Here is a 21,337-nt window from a genome sequence, read left to right as displayed (position 1 = left end):
TGATAGGGCCCTACCTAAAAGAAAAAACACAGTTAAATAATGTTTGGGCTGTATGTTAAGTAAACAAATCCAAACTCCTGACTCATTTTAACCTGCTGTTATAACAGTGTGCTACAGCAAGCTCATGTGCCATATGGTAACTTTGCAGAGTTGTTGTAGCCTGTTTGGTCCCAGGATGTTAGAGAGACAAGGGGATGGGGTTGACATAATACCTTTTATTGACCCAAATTCTCTTAGTAAAAATGCTGTTCTCATAAAAGATAGTACTTGATCTCTCTTTTCTCTGATATATATAAATTTACACAACAGTCTAATCTCGGCTAATGAATGCAGTTCGTGATGAGACAAGTTAGGTAGTCTCTTGGTAGCCTGTAAAAGACTGAGTTCGTGCTTCTTGGGTTCCCCCTCAGTCAGTATTGCCCCAACCAGGCCATAGCTTTCATAGCACTGTAGAAAGTCTCCCTAAGGCAGGGGAGGGGAACCAAGGTTATACGTCCAGGGAAAGAGTCTGAATTTATAAAAAGTTAGACCAAATAGGGAAAGAGGGGGATTTTCCAGGGTGGGGATTAGACCTACACCAAATAGTGCCACAACCAACTGGATTCTACTTCCAAAAGAAAGACAAAAGCAGCAGCAGCGGGGGTGTAATATCAGCACTGTGGAACTACCTGCTGCCAGCACACACTGTTCATTCTTCTGCATCTATCTTATTTAAGATTAAAAGCCCTTTGGGGCCCACTCCAAATACCCTATTAAGCAGACCTCTTCTGTAGCCTGGGCAGGTCACCAAACTGAGGCAATTCCAGAGTAAGGCTTCAGAAAGTACATTCCAGAGGGCCAGCGAACACACTGCCAGCCGCTCCTTAGTTTACAGCAAGGAGGATCCAGCTGCAGCTCATCTGCTCTATTGCAGGAGGAGTGTGGCAATGGCTGTGGCAAGCCAGTCCTCACAGTTAGAACTTTACATGTTACTCCAGTATCTTAAATTCCAGCCATCAGTTAACCATGTCTGGTTGCAGCAGTGCTGATCATCAAGTTCCAACTCCTCTATCACTACAGGTTGAAACAATCTAGTCTGGAACTCTCTCGTCCAACAACATCCGCACTCCAGCACAATTTTAGTTTGTCTGATGACCACTTATCGGGGTGTGGCCAAGCTTCCTGTGGTCACATGAAATTTGTCTACAAAGTTTGTGATGCTCAGTGTTCTGTGCTATTATTTAGCTCTAACTTATCCCTAAATGTCCTCTAAGAACCAGGTAAGCAGTGGAAGTGTTTGGTAATGCCACCAGATAATATTGACATGCTCTGGTGTGTCAAATTCTCTTGTTCAGCACTGGTCAGGTACAAAGGATGCCAGCCTAGAAAGGTTCAACTCTTATTGTATGGAGTAGTTTACAGAAGATAACTAACTCTGGTAAATTCAACTGAATCTCCCACCTCAGCACCAATGTTCCTTGTACACTGTGAGCTTGTGCAGCCACACAGGAAAAATTTTAAATGCTACCAGCTGATTAGCAGAACACTCACAGCCAGCAGCATGCATTTCTATTCATGGTGCCCACCAGCACATGCCTTGGAGCAGATGACAAAAGTAATTCTACACATGGAAAATATTAGAGGGAACACTGCTCAGCACATAAATTTTGGTTTTTGGCAGCAGGCAAATGATTTAAAGCCTCAATGATCATGAAAGTTGGGAGAGATAAAAGTTTGCTCACTGAATTGCAACTGGAGCTTCCCAACCTAGATATAGATAACATTCTAAAAACATCAAGAACTTCACAGTTTGCTGGCAATAAAATAAGGAAAATATAGCTTTATTTCCACAGAACTAGGGCCCTAGCTAGATATTTAAAAATTAGTTCAGGACAGAGACACTTCCAGAGGGAATCATCCCAGAAATGCAGGCAAACGCTCTGACTTGCCCTCTCTTATCCTATAGCAGAAGACCATTTTTGACTAGCTATGTAGTTGTCAGAGTTCAATTCTCTTAGATGCTGGATTTCATAGGGAATTGACAAATATAAAATATATTTAACTGAACAATTTATTTGTAATTTGGGCCAAGTGCTTCCAGTAGTTCCAGCATGACAGAAAAAGGCACAGACATATACAGTCTAAGCCAACTTCTTGTCCTTTTAACCAGATAATCCTGTCATGAATGAGAGTCAGTAAAAGGTTACACAGTCCTAATCAAGCAAAAGGGGAGACGTGTTTGAGCCTTAGAATAGGGCAAATGCCAGTGGAAGAAAGCTAGAGAGATTTAAACCTGAGAACACCACAACCGGAAGGGTATTTTTGTGCAAGAGACACACACACAAAACAGATGTGGGGACAAGAGTATTATTCTGAATAGTGGCTAGGCAAATATGTAAAACAGAAAACATTTTTTCCCCTACAGAAAGGTGTTTTAATTTGGTTTTCTTTCTTTACAATTATTTTTTATTTTCAGAAAAAAACTGATTTTCACGATAAACTCCCTATTAAGTTAATAGACTGATTCCAGCGTAGACATGCTCTTAGAAAGCAAGTGAAAGAGTCTGATATTGAACCACTGAGATTAATGCAGTTTTGCCACTCTCTTCAACAGAAGCAGGAACCTGAACACAATGAGTCTTGGACTTTATTCTCCTCTAGTGTACACCATGGAAAAGAGTGTATAGTTATTCTCTATAGGGCAACAGGCGATGAGATTATTAATCGAATACTCTTAATCAAAACATTCCAGGAATATGTTAGAGACCATCACATCACATCGCCACACATCCACTGTAGCCAGACAGAACCGCCCCCTTTTCTCAACTCCATCGTCTCTCCTGGCTGCTTCAGAGCACCAAAGTGTTAACAGCTCAACCCTGGAATGCCCGAGAGCGCAGATGTGCTTATCTCAGCCACAGTCTTTTGAATGCTCTGGAGCAAGAGACAATGGGCTAATAAACAGCCGAGCTTCAGACTGCCTTGGTTAATTACCATCAGTTGATTCGCCTACACAAACGTCCCAGACGGAGGAAAAATCTCCAGCCCATAAAGAAAGAATGCCCTAAAATTATCTCCACCCCACAGGTGGGAACCAGCCCTGTGAGAACCAGCGTCTCAGACAAGTTAATTCAATTGGCACCCTTTTAGATAAGGAAGAAGCGTATGTGACCCAATGGGTATAAAGAAGGGCCTGGCAGACTGCCTAACTGAGCTCCAATTACTCCTACCTGCCAGTCAGGAGGGTCATTGCCTCTTGAGGTCCTCATTAGTTATTGCTTCTTCCACATTGGTAATGCAAGGGTGAGAATAAGACCTGTGAAGTGTATTGCTTTTCTTTTTTTTTTTCCTTGTGCACATTCAATAATAGATCTATGAATTGTTACATGCTAGCTATTGACAACTAAAGAACAGAGTGTAAACCTTGTAATCTTTGTAACAAAGTATAAATCCTGTAAGTTTGCAAAGTATATATATTGTAATCTTGTAACCATAAGAGCTTAACTCTTTTAGTTAAACAAACAAGTAATTGGTTAAGTGGTAACCTGACTCTTCCTGTTACTGTGCAAACCGAACACAAAACAAAGAACCCAGATGCTTTTCAGCTGTAATAGCCTGGCCACTGGTGGGGCGCATTGAGAGCTGAGCAACCAAGTCGTGCTGCCTCCATGGATCAGACTCTTGGGGCACCTGTCAGCCTCCCTGGCTGCCCACTGCGAAGGGACCTCATCCTAGCAGTTAAAGACACGGGTGTAGGGGATCTCAATACAACCTGTGGGGCACCCGTCAGCCTTCTTGGCTGTCTGCTGCAAAGGGACTCCATCCTAGCAGTTGACGACTCTGGTGTGAGGACCCTGGGGCATCCGTCAGCCTGTCCGGCCTGCCTGCTGCAAAGGGGCTGTCTGTCCTAGCAGTTAAAGACCAGGACGAAAATAAGGGCATAGGTGGTATCTCACCCGCCTATCGGCTAACACCCACCCACACACTTTCAGAGAGAAGCCAGGTAAAATTAGAATCTAAACCATATTCTTTTGTAATCTTGTCCGATAATATCTACCACCATATTTATCAAGTGTCTGACAGCATAGAGAAAAATTATCCAAAAAAAAAAAAAACCCACAAAACTAAATATATTTTGCAAATCTGTAATTCTTTGATACAAGCTCTAAAATTCTGAGTTCACAGCATTTAAGATAAATTACCTCAACCAGAATTAAACTACCTAATAAAAACTGTTTCTAGATTTCAAAACACAACACATTTGAAATAAGAGCCCTGAAATTATTCAATTACGCAAATATTTCTGAGCATTTAATTTTTCTTTTTAATAGGTGTGTATATTCCAGGAATTTGTGTTTTCAAGTACACACCAAAATTCTCCAAACATATCAAAAAAGGAACCGATTTAACTTTCCATGGACTTACTCTCTCATTTATTCCAAAATATATCAAATAAAGATCTCTAACAAGAAGTTTAACAGGTTTCAAAAATCCTCCAATATCCAACTTCACAAAACTACTTGATTGTTTTTGAACAGTCATCCCCATTTATTAAACTGTCACTGCATTGCTTGCCAAATTTTATCAGCTTTTCCAAAGACCCTTAATTTAATTAAATAGGAATTCACTCCTCTGTGAGAAGCCCCATTTTACTGAGTAAGACTAAGAGAACTTTGTCCATTATGCCATTTCAAACATGCAATTTTAGTTCAATTTTCAGACTAAGACTGGCTAAAGAATCATTTCTCCAACCAAAGTCTCTCAGAAATAACTTAAGAGGAATTTTTAGTGGTATCATCGTTTATTATTGTAATGCCTCTCAGGCTTATTAGGAGAGTGATCTAGCCATTGTACATAGTTACAATTAACTGAATAAGATTTTACAATAGAAAAGAACAAAAGTAACAGCTGAGTGAGATGAGAGGATGGAACTAACAAATAATAGGAAGTTTTAGCAGAGATAGCTGCATGCACAATTCATAAACAGTAAACTAATAGCTCACTACCTCTCCAACCATCACCAGATGGCAGTATTCTGTGTGCACTGTGGCAGATTTAAATGCGACATATTTAATGAATTTTATTTAAACTATATTTTAAGTTAGATCTTGGAATAGGCATGTGCATTTACAAAACATTAAAATTAGAATCTAACACAATAAGAAACAGGAAAAGCCAAAAAGCCCCAAAACCCAGATTTTTTCAATTTATACTTAGGAGGTGTCTGTCCATCCAGAACGTTGATGCACTAGACCTCTCTCTCTTATCTCTCCCTCTTCCCATTACATTGGGATGGGCCCGAAAAAATTTCTCTCATTGCCAAGAGGCAAATGTTACTGTGCCTGAATTCGCACTCACGTTCATTCTCTTTCCTTTTGCCCCAGGTTTATGAGATTTATCAACACTTTGATTCAGAGAAGCAGATGTATTTAGTTTATGTAAGTGTTTCTGCTTGTTAACTTTCTTTTTACAGCCAGAAAATCAGTCACTTTGAAAATGTGCTTAAAAGCCTAATGGCTCGTATATTTACTTTCAGCCTGCAAAGGTTTAAATGAACTCTAACTTTCTGCAGGGCCACTGACAGTCATAAGCCTGGCCAGGCTGGTAATTGTCTGAGAAATACATCCACATAGAAAAAGCCTAGTACTTCCACAAGTAGTGAGTGCACTTAACTCCCTGATCTCAAAAGCTGAAGTGCAGCTTCATGGAGTCTGAGGAGCTGCCAGCAATATCAATAGAACTGGCCTAACTTTCCAACAGTGAACGCTTGGAACTCTTGGGTGAATACCACCTGGCCCTCATGACTCTTTGATTTATCAGTCTGTTCCTAAACCACCTTTACTGGTATCTCAGTCTGGGACAGCTCTTCACATTTGTCACCTAAAAAGAATGTCTCAGGCACCTCAATCTCCTTCACTTCCTCTTCAGGGAATCCATTTAGCTTCTCTGCCAAGACTTTGCCTTCCTTGAGATTCCAAAGCAGTTTTCCCCTGTTTATGAGTAACATCTCACAACACCCTTGTAACTCATTTAAATATTTTACGGTACAACGGATCCTGAGGCAAAGAAGCTAAGTGATTTGCCCACCCTCACACAGGATTGTGAGTGGACATTTCAGCAGGACTTTTACCCAATCAAGAGCATTGATCACATTCCCAATGACACCACAAATAACCACCATGTCTTTTTTGTACTCTAGGTCCCTGACTTAACTGTTTTTGTTTAGCCTGAAATGACAGCTCTAAACCCCTGAATTAGCACTGTGCTTTGCCCACTGAGTAGTAGCTCCTCACAACATTTAAATATACATTTTAAATCAAACTTCACAAAATCACAGATCATTGCAAAATTCAGCAGTAACGTATCTTCAAACAACTAATTATGATCAATTAAGTTAAAAAACTATCATTCAAGTGTTCTACTCACCTCATCTAAATCTTTGACATAGACTATTTTTTCCTCAATGCCAATAGGCATTGGTTCACTATGAGGTATCTTTACTTCTTCATACATTTTGTTGTTTTCTCTCTGGATTGCCTCTGGTAGAAGCATCTGCAACAATTTGAAAAAAAGTTACGGGAAGAAAGAAAATATGGCATTAAAACATGCCAGATATAATGCAGTGAGTAGCTAATAATATATTCCTTGTCCAAATGTATACACACATAGTTAACAACTGATATGACTGCACATAAAGTAAAATACATCCTTTATTAATTCTACAGGTGACAAAAGAATCAAAAAACAGGGAAAGAGACACAGGCATTTTACTATCCAGACATTGGTTCATAAAACAGAGAGGAATAAGACAATACTTGTTTCCTATTAAAAATTATAGGCATAATTAAGTTTAAGGAGAGAAAATTAAGCCTGGATTTTTAGCAAATGTAACAGCTTCTGAGAAACAGCTGAGGAAGAAAAAACAAACATTTACAAATTCAAGTCTCGATGGAAATGAAAACCAAACCATTTGCTGGAAGAAAAGTTGAAGTAAAAATAAAATATTTGAAAATAATAATCTGCAGAAGTAAAATTTGTATAGTGCTTCAGTTTGCAGTAAAACCCCTGAGGAAACAAATCAGAACTCAGCTGCATATTATTTACTGGGACAGATGCATTGTTCATGAAAGGTCAGATACCAAAGGTATACCTTGGCACCCCCAATGAATGCTGATGTTTTCATAGCTTCAGCCTGGGAATCATAAACATGTGGATAATGAATTTTTTCAAAGTCCATCTCTCTCTGTCTGCCTAGAATTGCCATACTTCGAGCACTCACAAGTGCTTGTTCCCTGTAACCAGAAAATCAATTGAAGTAATTCTGCCCATCACAAGCCTATCCTGCCAAAACACAACAAAAAACAAATGCACCATGATATCATAGTATCAGAATGTGCTTATTGGTGTCCTTTTGTGCTCTTCATTCTCAGTTACATAATGCATATCTTAATTTATGGTTCTATATATTTAAAATTCAAACTGCTATAAACAAAAACATCTCAATACCAAATGCTTGCCCTTCATCCTGGCAACTCCATTTTTAGAGAACATGGAAAACAATACCCAATTAATGGGGAGGGAAGGGTTTTGATATATTTAGTTTATAAGTCTTAAACTGACTATGTACATCACACAAGGAATCATGCTTACCTCCCTAAAGTACATCTCTAAACCATGTGGATGAAAGCAAGAAGATTCTAATTAAGCAGACGACTACCTTCTTATCCCAGAAAATTAGGTTTTCACACAAAAAAAATCTAGAACTGTAATAAAACGTGACTTGAATTCATAATCAAATGATCAAAGGTGAACTAAAAGAAAATTCATGTATCATAATCTTTTAAGTAGCAATTACAGCACAAGCATTTTTCAACCTTTGGCATTTATTACCTTTGCATCCGCAGCTCCTTTGGATCAAAACACATTAGTCCTTCTCCAAAAATTTCTCCCTCTTCCCCAGCTCGTTTTTCTCGTCTGGCAATTCGTTTTTCTTCACGACGATACTGTTTCATTAATAGCTTTTCTTGTTCGGACTGAATTGTGACTTGACAACCATAATTGGGTTTAGTGTTGTCCCCTACAAACTTTTTGCACTGCTCTGCAACACGGAAATAGATATGGCCCTCTGTGAACATTTAGAGATTAACTTATTTTTCTCAACAATTGAAAAAGCTATTTATTTTTTCAAAATAACAAATTGACAGTTAACTAATGCCTAAAATTGCTTAGCATTACTTACATTGAAATATGCTGAGTTCCTTCAAAACACATAGGCTGTGGCCACACTAGCCCCTCTTTCAGAGGAAGGGGCTTTCAAAATCACGGGGTTGTTTCAAAAGGCCCTGCCTACATGGGTGGTGTACATTTCAAAAATCACAGTTCCAAAGCATGCACAGCTGCCATTGTGCTAATGAGGCACTGCATATATACAGCAGTGCCTCATTAGCATCTGTCGAAGTGGCTCATTATCATAGCCCTCCAAAAGGAGGGTCTAGTGTGGCTACAGCCATGGAAAGTCAACCCATGCTCCAGAGAGAATAAAATTTCCATGTTTCACTCCACTCTTCCAACAACAGCATTTGTTAAATTGTGAAACACCTAACTTGGTAGTGAATGGGCATGGGGGTTGGAAATTAATGCCTTCTTTCTCTAACAGATCCCCACACCATGGGAGTAAGTAAGATCTACAGCATTGTCTAATTCTTCCTTAACAACCTAGTCCCCCAAATGAGCAGAATGGGGTAGAAACCTCCATGCCCCAATCTCCTGCCCCAACCCAGTGAAAGCCATTAAGGCTGGGAGATGACCAGTGGTGAGAGGGGTATGACAAATAGATTTGGTGTCATGGAAAAGGGTTGGCCCAGGTCTCTGGGCAGAGGCAGTGCAGACTGGAAGAGGTGTTCAGTTTTGAGTGATGAAAAAGTTGGCAACTATCATTTTACAATATATGCAGGCCACAGTTTCCAAACCCAGTTTCACAGCATTAGGCTTCTGAGCGCATATTTAGGCATGCAGTCCATGATTTTCAAAGTGAGAGTCTACAACTCAGGTTCCTATTCCTGAATTTAAGCACCTGGATAAAATGGTCTGATTTTAAAGACTGAAGAACAGATTAATTTATATCTTTCAAGATAATGGAGCCTATTAAAAGTCATTACTTTTGAGAACTCAACCAATTTAAATTCCTAAATGTACACTTTTGAAAATGCTGGTCCTGAAGCAAATGAAAGCTGCCACAACACCTGTCGCTTACATTGACTTCAGTACTACTTGCAACTTACCAGAACTTCTGAAAAACAAACCATTATTTTAGATGCCTATGTGATAGTTTGAGCCTAATTTTAGGCACCCACGTTCGAAAATGTTAACCAAAGTCTATAAAACCACCTCACTCTCAACAACTTTGCAAATTAGGTCAAAATTATTATCCCCATCAGGAAATAAGGAAGTTGATGCACAGAGAGATGACATGACTTCCCCAAAGTCAAAACACTTGTCTCCTACTTCAGTGTTTCCTAACTGGTGGGAGAATGAACACACACACACACACACACACACACACACACCCTTCCTCCTTATTTGAATTAGGGTTGCAGCTATATCACATTCTGTACTTTTGCTCTCCAAGGCAATGCTCCTCTCAAACATTATGCATGAGCCCCTGAAGCCATCTCCCTTCCCTAGCCTGGAAAAGGCATGGAGACCATGCCGCAGGCCGCTCCCCCCTGTGGTTCGAGTGGTGGGGGTTGGCTGCCACTTTCTCCACTGCACATAGTTTTGTGTAGAGTTCTTATACTGAGTTTTAATACTAATTTTCATTGTTAAAAAAAAGTCACCCGCCTTTTGACTACTATTCAAGACATGTTGCTCATGTCTATTCCATTCTGTGCACTTGCCCATCTGCACTGTTGTCAGAGATTTCTGCCTTAGCAGTATCCGTAGGATCATTTTCAGCTAATGAATTGGTATATTGGGTCCAGCAACCTCACACCCTCTCAGTTTCTTCTCACTGGTAACTGACAGGAGGAGGAGGGCAACAAGTAATGGAATGGGCATAAGCAATGCATCTCAAAGAATAAAATTTATGAAAGGTGTGCAACTTTTTTCTTCAAGTGCTTGCTCGTGTTGATTCCATTCAGGTTACTTTCACTCAGTATCCGTGGAGGTGGGCTCAGAGTTCAGTCTGGCAGCTTGCAATACTGCCCTACAGAAGCCATCATCCAATGCTTTCTGGATGAAAGTATAGACAGATGATCAGGTGGGCACCCTGCTGATATCATAAATACATACTTTAGCCAGAAAGCCTATGGAAGAGGCCTGCACCCTTGTTGAGTGGGTGGACACAATCACTAGGGGTGGCACCTTCAATTGCACAGGCAAAGGTGGTATAGAGCTTGATGCCTCAACTCTGGAGTCCTATACTTAGTAGGTGAAGAGCAGATATAGGATTTAGGTCTACCAGCTGGAGAGCCAAGATACAGCGCTGGAGTCTAAGGTCAGAGAGATGTTGATCTGCACCTATGCTGAGGCAACTAGAAGGGCTCTGTCATTCTCTGAGGCTGGACCATCATCATCTTGTCCTTAGGTACCAGGATATTAGCTGAGACCACCTCCTGCTGCTGTACCTGTGGTGCCTGTTGGCTCATTTGCTCTTTTGCTGGTGGGGCCACCATGGGCCGTGACAGTCCTGGAGGATGCTGGGACCACTGCAGCTTCCCACAGATGGGGATGGATCTCTAAGCAGGCTGGGCAGTCCAAACCCTGCAGTTCACTCATGAAGCCCCAAAGTGGGTGCATGACATAAGAGATTCCTTTCACAGAGTCCCCTTGTCTCTTGGTTCTGAAGGGCACTTACTGCCATTCCATGTTTTCATATCAGCTAAAAGGAATTCTAACATACACTGCAGACAAATGTTTCCAAACACAATTGTGTAGCCAGACAAAGTCTCCCCCTTACAAGCCAGCTTGCTCGCTGCCCCCCCACCCCACCCCACTGAGGAGCCTCACAAGCACACAGGGCACGGAAATGGCTGCTGACAGCACAGTCTTTGATGCCTCTCATTGAGGCCCAGATGTGCTAGCTCATCGTGACCCTGAGAAACAGAAAGTACAGATAAAAGGCTAACAGGCCAAACTGTCAACGGGGTCGGGGGGAAACCTCAGGAAATCACCCCAGCTGGCATTGATGGATATGATGACCACACAGCCATCCCAGAAGAGGAAGTCTCCGCCCACACAAAAAGAATGTCCCGTATTCCTAAACTGCTTATCTCCTGTCTTGCAAGTGCAAATTAAGTAAGAATTGCCCTTGTAACAAACTGGCGTCACAAAAGACAGACCAGTACGATCTGGCACCTTAGATAAGAAAGAGAATACGTAACCCAAAAGGGGGTATAAAGGTGGGCCCAGCAGAACTCTAACTTTGAGTGCATTCCACCAACAACCTGCTGGTCGGGTCAGGTGGTTACCTCCCGAGGTCCACAGCTGGGGACGCCCAACCTCGTATTCATCTTTCCGCGGAACTGAGTGACCGATCCAGCTTGGCTACGCTGGTATCGAGAGATGCAGAGAGGGTAAGATATACCCATGCAAGGTCTCCTTTCTTTTTGTGCACAGTTAAAGAATTAGAGCTCTGTAACTAGATGTCGTTGTATCAAGATATCATTGTGTTAGATGGTAACAGATATCTCTGTATTGGATTGTAACGTAACCTGTTAACACCTGTACTTTGCTAGCATATAAGAAGTAGACAATAGCCTTTTGTAACCACATGCTTATAACTGTAGCTTAATAATCTTGTAACCAGTTAAGATCTAAGCCTGACTGCTGTTACCCTCGTCACTACAACACAGCCAGCACAATAAAAAGAACTTTAACCGTTTGGTTACCACAGCCTGGCCATAGGTGAGTGTGCTAGGAGCTCCCTGCTCTAACAGTAAAAAACTGGGTTGTTGAGGACCCAGGGGAATCAGCCAGCCTGTCCTGGCTGCTCACAGCGACGAGCTCCCTGCTCTCGCAGTTTAAGACTCGGATGGTAACAAGGGCATAGTTTGTACCACACCGCACATTACCCAGGCACCGGCTAACAAACTGTGATGCCATATTTGTTCACAGTGGCTCTACAGCATTTAAAACTGTGCTATTTAATATTAACATTAAAAACTGTCGGCCACCCACTAGGGGCCATTCACACATGCCCCATCTATTACCACTCTTTTCTCTGGGAAGATCCAGTCTACAGATGCCTATAGATGTTTAAAACGTCTTGCACTAGTGAATCTCCAAGCTCAAGCTGTTAGATGCAGGCTCCTAGGACTTGCACTACCAGCATAAAAATAGCCATGTAAACAACATATTGAAGCTGAGGTTCAGAATGAAGCTTCAGAACCTGAGCTCCAGCCTGAGCTGCAACATCTACACATCTGTTTTTAGTGCAGTACAGCACTCTACGAGCCAAATCAGCCCAGACTCAAAGACTTGCTGCTGCAGTCTTTGTACATTTACCCTACATGCCGCCCACCCTCTGGCCAAGAAAAATCCTTTGTATTAGCAATTAAGACAGTGAGAGACAAATTGGCACAAAATTACGTTTTACATGATCAGCCTCCAAATCTGACTGGCAACCTAAAGACTGAATGAGGGTACAGTATTCCATGACCAGATGGCAATTTTCTCTATTCATTACAATCGAGATGAGTTTTGAGGAAGGATTTGGAGGAAGGTCAATATGTGGTGGCTTGGAAGTCCATACAGTTGGAGAATTTCTAGAGCAGCGAGCTGTCTCAGTGTCCTGCTTCTCTGTCAACGCTAGTATAATCGTCCTATCATGGTTTGGACAGAATCAGTGCCAAAATTCAAGTTATTGTCTTTCCTGAATTCTCCGACTTTTTTTCCTCTGCTGTTTTTATTTTATTTCGAGTTTGTAACACTGATTTAGAATTAATTATAATGCAAGGCAATGTGCTCTAGAAGAAACAAATCCCCAACATGCCATCTTGACCTTTCTTCACCTCATTCTTTTGAAAGGTGGCTATAATGCACTCTCTTGCAACTTGTATTTGAGCAACAGTAGCATGCGGTGAAAGCAAAACAGTAAGCTACATGAAGAATAACCAAACATTAACTCAGCTGCATGACAATCTACCATAGGAACACTGCAATATCAACGGTAAAATAAATGAGAATCAGAAATTAAAACATTTTTTTTCAAAAAAAATAAAAAGAAAAGAAATCAGATGTAGAGGAAAGCAAATCATGTTCTATTCTTCAATATATGCATTTCGCGAAAGCTTTTTTAATGGGATAAAGAAATCCCTCAACAGGCAGTTATTCAAAAATTCTGGAGTCAATCACTTTTAAAAAGCATTCAAAAATTCCTTACCTTGTAGAGACTGCAGCTTGTAATCATTTGGCCAAGACAGAGATCTCTCCACAATCAAAGACCTATTCTGTAGGAGTTTCTCTATGAGTTCAAAGCCCTCAGGGCCTAAGAGCTCGAATAACTGAAGAAAAACAGAAAACAAAATACATCATTCCTCAGCCTAAAGCATCTTCCCACAAAATCAATCAAGAGTTTATAAACTAAAAGACTATAATAGTTTTACCCTGAGTAAGAGCGTATTTGTTCGAGATTTAAACTCAAGTAATTCTGTCTAAAACAAATCACTCCTTCCCCCCCCCCACTATCTACCAACTGCTTCTTACTATCTTAGAGCAGTTTTCAAACCCAAGGCAACATAAAATGGTAAATAAAAATGTAGTTTACTAAAAATGAGTATGATATACTTTGTACTCTTTTCACCTTCTACAAGTGTAACATGCAGAAATGTGCATGAATATATTTGGTTTAGTAAAGGCCAAGAATTTTCCAAGGTGCCAATTTCCACCCGCCCCAGCAAGGAGGAGATAGGCTTGATCAGGAAAGTGATTTTTTTTAAATAATTCTTAATAAATTCAGTATTGTGCACGTTGATCTGAGTGATCTTATTAATGTAATATGGATGGACCTGGATGCATTTCTTGGACCTGAGCAAAAGCCCTTTGTTAGATTCTTTTCCTTTACTTCAGTGGGCTTTGGATCAGGCTCACAAAACACCATGGCAGAAAGGAAAAAAATGTGAGTCACTGTGCTTAAAAGTGACCAAATTAGAACCAGAGGGAAAGCACAAGAGTTTGGTTGCTTTCAAAAAGTCAATACCACAAAGAACTTGCTGTGCAGGAAAGCAAATACAGCATTCATGACTTACTGCTATGCCTGGAAAATGACCCTAACCTGGAATTAGTCTAAATTTGGGTTTGATGAGAAATAGAACACTATTTTATTATCTGAAAATACATGGTGGAATTTCTTCCAGAGCTTAATCATGAAAATCTTAACTGGCTACAGTATCTTTTACCTAGCATATTAAAAACCACTTTCTGTTTCAGCATGTTACCCCTTCAAGACAGGAGCTTCTTCCACTAGTTTGGTCTTCATTTACATAGCCATAGATTATTATGCAACTTAGAAGAACATAATGATCCCTTCTCTAGGGAATAAGAGTTACTTACAGTGGAAGAAAAGATATGCTCCTGCAACAATTTTTATTCCCCTCATACATTGCACTGTATTTCAAATGGAACACAAATAAAAAAAACCAACCAAGTAACTTGAACGCTTCACAAATTAAAAGATTACAAAATGGCTAAAAGTACAGCAGTACCATTTCTTAGATGATTTAGACAGTTACATTCTGTAAATTGCCTTGCATATGATAGTTTACAAACATTCCATAAGTTAACTGAAAACACCATAAATTAATCACAAAGAAAATCTAGATGGAACTGTTTTGATTTACAATACAACAAGACATTTATACTACAGAGATGATCCAATTTAAGTAGAAAGATATTGGCTTTAATACCTTTTGCTCTAGCTAGATAACCTTTTTTCAGCGTCCTGAATGGCACCAAATGATGTGTCACAGAACAATTTTAAAAGATTTGGTTCAAGGATGTATCCAGCTTCTTTAACAGAACCACAAAAACATATTGCCCAATTTGACAGTAAGTTGCTAAGAGATCCATGGAAGACTAGAGAAAGCCATGGTATTTTGTCTCCCACTGTTGTACCTTCAACAAGAATTCTAACATTTAACTACTGATCAATAAAACAAAGTAGAAATAGTACAGGCACAAGATTAACCCTGTTGAGTTAAAGGGCCAATGACCTTTTTTGAAAAGGAAGCCCCGAAGACCTTATTAAACTGGAGGGGTAAAAAAAAAAGTTACAAATAACGTGACTCATTGTTCCACCATAAAGCACCCCAGCAGTACACTAGGTATCAGCTCATCACAAACATTGAAAAACTCTACAATTAGCTAGTCACCGCACTTGTCATTTTTCCCAGCACAGAAATCAGGTGCAGTTCCTACAAAAGCTGTTGGCTATTTAGGTACTACTGAATGATTATTTGCAAAGGCACAGCACAGATGCCTGAATCGACACTGTGCAATACAAATTCCAGGTCCCCACAAAGGGAAAACCACTGATACCCCAAAAAAAAATGTTAGGAGGAGACAAATATCAGTTTCATTTTGTGCTAGGGACCAATGTTTATAGACAGACAAAAACAAGCAAGCGACTGTTCCTGAGAAGATATCCATTGAAGATGAAAGTCGGTTTTTCACTGATCAAAATCAGTCATCCATAATAGTTGTTAGTATCCTGAAAAGTAAATTTGGGAACAGCTACAGCGTGCATAGCAACATTGTCTTTTTCCCCAGAAAGACACAAATGTAGCCATTCACCTTGTCACAAAAAAGCATTACAAAACTAACAGAACTGGCAACTATGGAATAATACTAGGGACAACTTTGACAGATTTAGCAGACTATAGATGAACAATTTTTAGTTGTTCCACAGTTAAATGAAAGTACCTAGAAAAACTATTTAAACAGGTCAAACATCTGATTCACATGGCTTATTAGAACCAGGTGAGGGAAGGTCTCAACAGTGGGACAGTCTGTATGGCAGGCTGTACCATAGATACAACCCATGGAAACCAGAGGATCCCCCAAATCCATGGCATGCTGTTTCAGAGATGTAAATTCTGGAAGCTCTGGAGTCTCTTGCTCCCAGGGTACTTTACACACCGTGGAAAGAGGAGCTGGCAGGAAACCAGGCACACCATGACTGGCTATAACAACACAGGCACATAACTGGCTGGATAAGCGTTCCCAGAGAGTAACTATCAATAGTTCTCAGTCATGCTGGAATGGCATCACAAGTGGGGTTCCAGCTGGATGAGTTGGGGGGGGGGACCAGTTCTGTCTGGTATCTTCACCAACCATTTACCTAATGATAGAGTACACTTGTCAAGTTTGCTGATGATACCAAGCTGATAGGAATTGCAAGTGTTTTGGAAGATACAATTATAGCTATAAATTACAATTCTAATGATCTAGACAAACTGAAGAATTAGTCTGAAGTAAACAGAATGAAATTCATCAAGGACAAATACAAAGTACTCCACTTGGGGAAAACAATCCATTTCACGTATACTAAATGAGAAATCACTCTCTAGGAAGGAGAGCTGCAGAAAGGGATCTAGGGGCCATAGTATGCTGCAAGCTAAGTATCAGTCAATAGCATGACGTTGTTGGGGAAAAAAAGCATTCTGGGATGCATTACAAGAATTCTTGTAAGTGAGACATAAAGAGTAATTTTTCCGGCTCTGCACTGATTAGGCCTCAACTAGAATATTGCGGAAAGATGCAGACAAACAGCAACAGGTGCAGAGAAGGGCACAAAAAGGGGGCTGAAGGGCTAGAAAACATAACCTAAGGGAAAAATGAAATAACTAGGTTAATTTAGTTTATGATTTATGTAGTGTAGGTTTATGGAAAATAAGTTTATTTAGACTGGAAAAGACAGTTTTCAAGTAGCTAAAAGGTGGTTACAAGGAAAAGGGAGAAAAAAATTCTTTAATCTCTGAAGATAGAAAAAGAAGCAATGGGTTTAAATTGAAGCAAGGAAGATTGAGGTTGGACATTAGGAAAAAATTGCTAACTGCCAAGGTGGATGAGCACAGGAATTAATTGTGTAGGGCAGCTGTAGAATGTCTATCAGTGGTGACTTAATATCAGATCAACATCTGTCAGGTTTGGTCTCGAAGGTGTATGGTCCTGCCAAGATTGCAGAGGACTGGCTTGATGACTTCTCAATGTTCCTCCTAGTTCTGGAATTGTATAAGCCTGCCTGCATTCCATGGGAACTTTGGTAAAAATTAAATTGTCTTTTGGAGTGTAGTGAGGTGCAGGGGCCTCCCCTGACTCTGAGGCAGGGGAGGTCTCACAGAGACCTTGGTAACAGAGAGTAAGCCGTGCTAGTCTATACACTATCAAAACAAAAAGCAGTCAAGTAGCACTTTAAAGACTAGCAAAGTAGTTTATTAGGTGAGCTTTCATGGGACAGACCCACTTCTTCAGACCATATCCAGACCAGAACAGAGACCTTGGTGGGTGGGCTCAGCAAGCAGCACCAGAAATGCCAATGGCAGGACCTGGGGCTCATTAAAAGGTCAGCCTCCAAGCAGAGCAGAGGCTTCTGGCTGGGCTCCTGCAAGCAGGAGTCCAAAGGCCGGCAACAGACATCCAGACTGGCCAGAGGAACCAGCTGGTCGTCCTGACCAAACTGTAGGGCTACAACCAAACCTGTCTTTGGTCTGGGACCCACAGTTCACAGATCTACCTGGGCCCTCTGGCCTGTGGCGAGCCCTGTTCCCCAAGAACCAGCCCAAGCCGATGAGCCTGCCCACTGCTGGTTACCCTGACAGCCCCGACTTGCCCAAGCCTGGAAGCCCACCTGCTGCCAGTGACCCCAAACTCTCGGACCTGCTGCAGCCTGCAGTCCTGCCTCCAGTCCACTATCTGAATGATGTGGAGACACCCAACTCGCCAGACCTGCAAGCAGCTGCATACTCTAAGGACATCTGCCTTTCTGACCTTCCTGAGGACTCTGAGTGCAAACAGAAACCGGTAGAGGAGGGAAGCAGCCCAGAAGATGCTCCAATAGAGCCCATGGTGGTGTGTTGCGGTCTGGATCCCCACTGACCAGCTCCTGGTGAGAGCGATGGTTAGGACCCAAGGCTATGGTGAAATTGAGTGGGCGGGCCTGCACTCCCCTTACCTACACTCCTAGAGGCAGTCCCTTGCCTCTCTCACTACACACCACTGCTGGTGTGGCTGCTGCCTTGCCCTGTGCTAGAATGAACCCCTGACCTTGTGTTTGAACTGTTCAGCTCCACTACCAAGGTACTGAGCTGCATCCCTGCTGCTCCACCCTAAACCAGCAGGCTGGAGAACCCAGGCCCTAACTGTGTGTGTTTGCAGGCCCACCCTGAACTAGGGCCTGGGCTCACAACTGCTAACTGGGTTTGATTGCCCTGACCTAGGGCTATGTGTGGACTGCTACCGGCCCACAATCAGGGCCTGGGTGCATATATTACCTGTCTGCAGCCCTGTGCAAAGGGACTTCAACCCACTGGAGACTGATGACTGCAGCACCTAGACTTTGGAGAGGTGTGGTCGCCTGCCCCACCCAGATAGTGCACGCACACACACACAAACACCTCTACAGGGAGGTTTGCAGCTCAAGACCCTTTTCTAGTAGGTATGTTTTATCTAAGACAAAAATAAAGTTTCCAACAGAGGGATAACTACAATACAGAATTATTCACTATGTAACATTTATTATTTTGAACATTTAGAGCAAAATGTTATTTGTACTTTTAAACTAAAAACAAAGAATCTCTACTTTAACAATAATTTGTTACTAGGCAACTAAGAATAAGCTTTTTTTTTTTTGCTTTTTTTTTTTTTTTTTAAAACCATAAACTGTAACACCTTGAAAAGGGCTGAATTATACCACTCTGAACTCCACCAGGAAATGAAAATTACACTGATTCAAATTTTTCTATTAAGTTCTGGTCATTCTTTTTGCCATTGTCATAACTTTTTGATATTAGTTATACTTTCATATCTATCTACAGGAGGAAAGGACTATAGATTTTCATTTCTGATTTCTTTCAAGGTTTTTATTTAACGCAACAAAAAACTGGAAACTGCACACAAGCAGTTCCCTAAAGAGAAAATCTAAAATGGACAAAAAAAATTCCCTTGCTTTTTTTCAAAAAGCAAATGTAATAACTTTTCATAGGTTAGAGCACAATTCAAAGCAAAGCTCCAAGGTATGAAGGAAGTTTATGGCATAATTTCTTCGAACACCTCTCTCTTCCAGGCTAATTTAATAAATAAGAGTGGTAAAAAAGATTAAGACATCTCAAATTGTATTCACCCAATATAATTTGGAAAATTCCTACTGCAAGAACCCTTTTGTCCAAATTACTCAATTGAGTATACCTATTCGCCAGTCCCACCCATAGTCTGCCAATTCTGAGATTGAGTCAAAGAAGCATTGTGCATTGTAGCAGAAGGGGCTAAAATCACAGTTAAAATGGGACTTAGCTATGGAAAAGAAAAGTTTTTAATTATGGAATAAGATGGAGCAGAGAGTTTGAGTCCAATTATTTGTTTTGCAGCAAGTTGTTGACTGTATACTTCAATGTTGCTGCTAGAAGGCATCACAAGATTGAAATATGTATGTGTAATTTGTGTTGTCCCTAGTTACATTTGAAATACATGGTCAAAAAAGGAGCCGTGGATGAAAGGAACTCAGGCAAATAATTAAAATCCAGAGCATCTCAACTTACTCTGGGAAAAACTAACAACATTTTGTTAAGTATATTACACAAGTGTCAAGTTGTTACAACAGTTATAACTGAAGATAAGCTCTTATCTGTTCTACAAAATTAAAAAGATCACTCATGGGGGTGGGGGGAGAGAAAGCCACTGGAAATAGAAGTCATCTGCTCTTGCCACTGGGCCAGGAGCTGTCTCAAGTGAATGCATTTTCTCTGCTCTCACTGTGACACACTCCCTCCCTCCCTCCCGCCCCCCCATGCTCGGTGTCAAGCACCACCTTAATTTGGTCCCTTGGGAGGAGAGATGGAAGGACCCTCTTGACACTTCTAAAGCCAAATATCTGCTTAACAGCATGACTGTCAGTTGCCTAACAAGCCTTTTCCTGTACATCTTCAAATGATCACTCAGCCCATGCCTTCAGATGAGAAGGCAAAAGAATGGAAACAAAAATTCATACAAAATTAAAAATAGGTTTTTGGTTTTGTTTTTTTTAATCTGGTTTACGTTTACAGGTGCCTGATACGTAAAAACACATTCTAGAGCTAAAATTAATGAGACCTGTACCTCAAAAGAGTAGTTAAACTGGTTGGTATTGCATACCTGGATTTTCAAAAACCCTTTTTATATAATTTTTTAATAAAAAGTATAGATGAAAATAGCCAGAACAAAGTGTAAAGGTCTACCACGGTTTAAAAACAGGCTAAGCAACAGGAAGTAGTCTGAGAATGGAAGGGGAAAAAAATTAAAGTGATGTCAATACCTGACCCAAAATTTAAAATATTGGCGAGTTCAGACTGCTATACAAATGTACCAGATACATAGTGAAGCGCTCTGAGTAATGTTCTCTGTGTTACAACAAATATGTAACTGTTCATAATACTGTTGGAGAAATGTAATGCTTTATAAGCACGTTCCAAGGGAAATTAACTCTTGAAAATATTTGTTGAGAAGATTATCAATCTAAATACAGGATTGAGCTGTGACCTGACAAAATTATGAAGGACACTACAGAAATTTAAATTTAAAACATATGAGTTCCATAACAGCAGACAAAATTTAACTTAAAGGCATTGGCATAAATTTCTCAAATCCTGAAGTGTCTCAATCAAGATCCTTTAACAGAAAAAGATTTGTGAACTGTATGAATGAGTGTCCACTGGGAGACCAGAAGTAAATTTTTAAAACATAACTGGTAAGCTTTAAAACAAGAACAGAGAATACAGAAGCTATTAGGACACTACGGCTGTGTCTATGCTACCTCCCTACTTCGAAGGGAGAATGGTAAGGAGGGTGTTGGGAGTTTATTAATAAATTGCTGTGGTGCATATGCAGCATTTAATTGAGCAAATTCGTCCCCCGTGGCAACTCCAAAGTGGGAAACTTCGAAGTGCTGGCTCATGTTTTGAGGAGTAAAGGGGCTTCGAAGTTGCCCAAGCACTTCAAAGTGCTGGCAGGTTAGCCATGGCTAGACTTGATCCAGCACTTGGAAGTTGCTACGGGGGGCAATTTGCTTAATCAAGTGTTGCACATGCACCGCAGCACTTTATTAATAAGCTCCCAATACCCTACTTACCATCCTCCCTTTGAAGTAGTGTAGACTAGCCCTATGTTGAAT

The 21,337-nt window shown here is 40.7% G+C and overlaps 1 protein-coding gene across 4 annotated transcripts in view; it reads right to left on the bottom strand.

Moving 5' to 3' along the window:
- The window catches only part of ASCC3 (activating signal cointegrator 1 complex subunit 3), a 501,864-nt gene that overhangs the window by 425,927 nt on the left and 54,600 nt on the right, over window positions 1-21,337 (bottom strand). For all 4 annotated transcript variants that reach the window (XM_074990822.1, XM_074990825.1, XM_074990823.1 and 1 more), the window contains 4 exons: window positions 13,361-13,481; window positions 7,870-8,077; window positions 7,130-7,271; window positions 6,406-6,531 (listed from right to left, as the gene is read on the bottom strand). In XM_074990822.1, coding sequence (XP_074846923.1) covers window positions 6,406-6,531; window positions 7,130-7,271; window positions 7,870-8,077; window positions 13,361-13,481 — 597 coding nt within the window. The remainder of the gene's footprint in view (window positions 1-6,405; window positions 6,532-7,129; window positions 7,272-7,869; window positions 8,078-13,360; window positions 13,482-21,337) is intronic.

This window comes from Carettochelys insculpta, chromosome 3, assembly GCF_033958435.1.
Source record: "Carettochelys insculpta isolate YL-2023 chromosome 3, ASM3395843v1, whole genome shotgun sequence".
NCBI classification, from domain to species: domain Eukaryota; kingdom Metazoa; phylum Chordata; order Testudines; family Carettochelyidae; genus Carettochelys; species Carettochelys insculpta.
The sequence above is the reverse complement of the archived record's forward strand: the minus strand, read 5'-3'. Positions and strand labels throughout refer to the sequence as shown.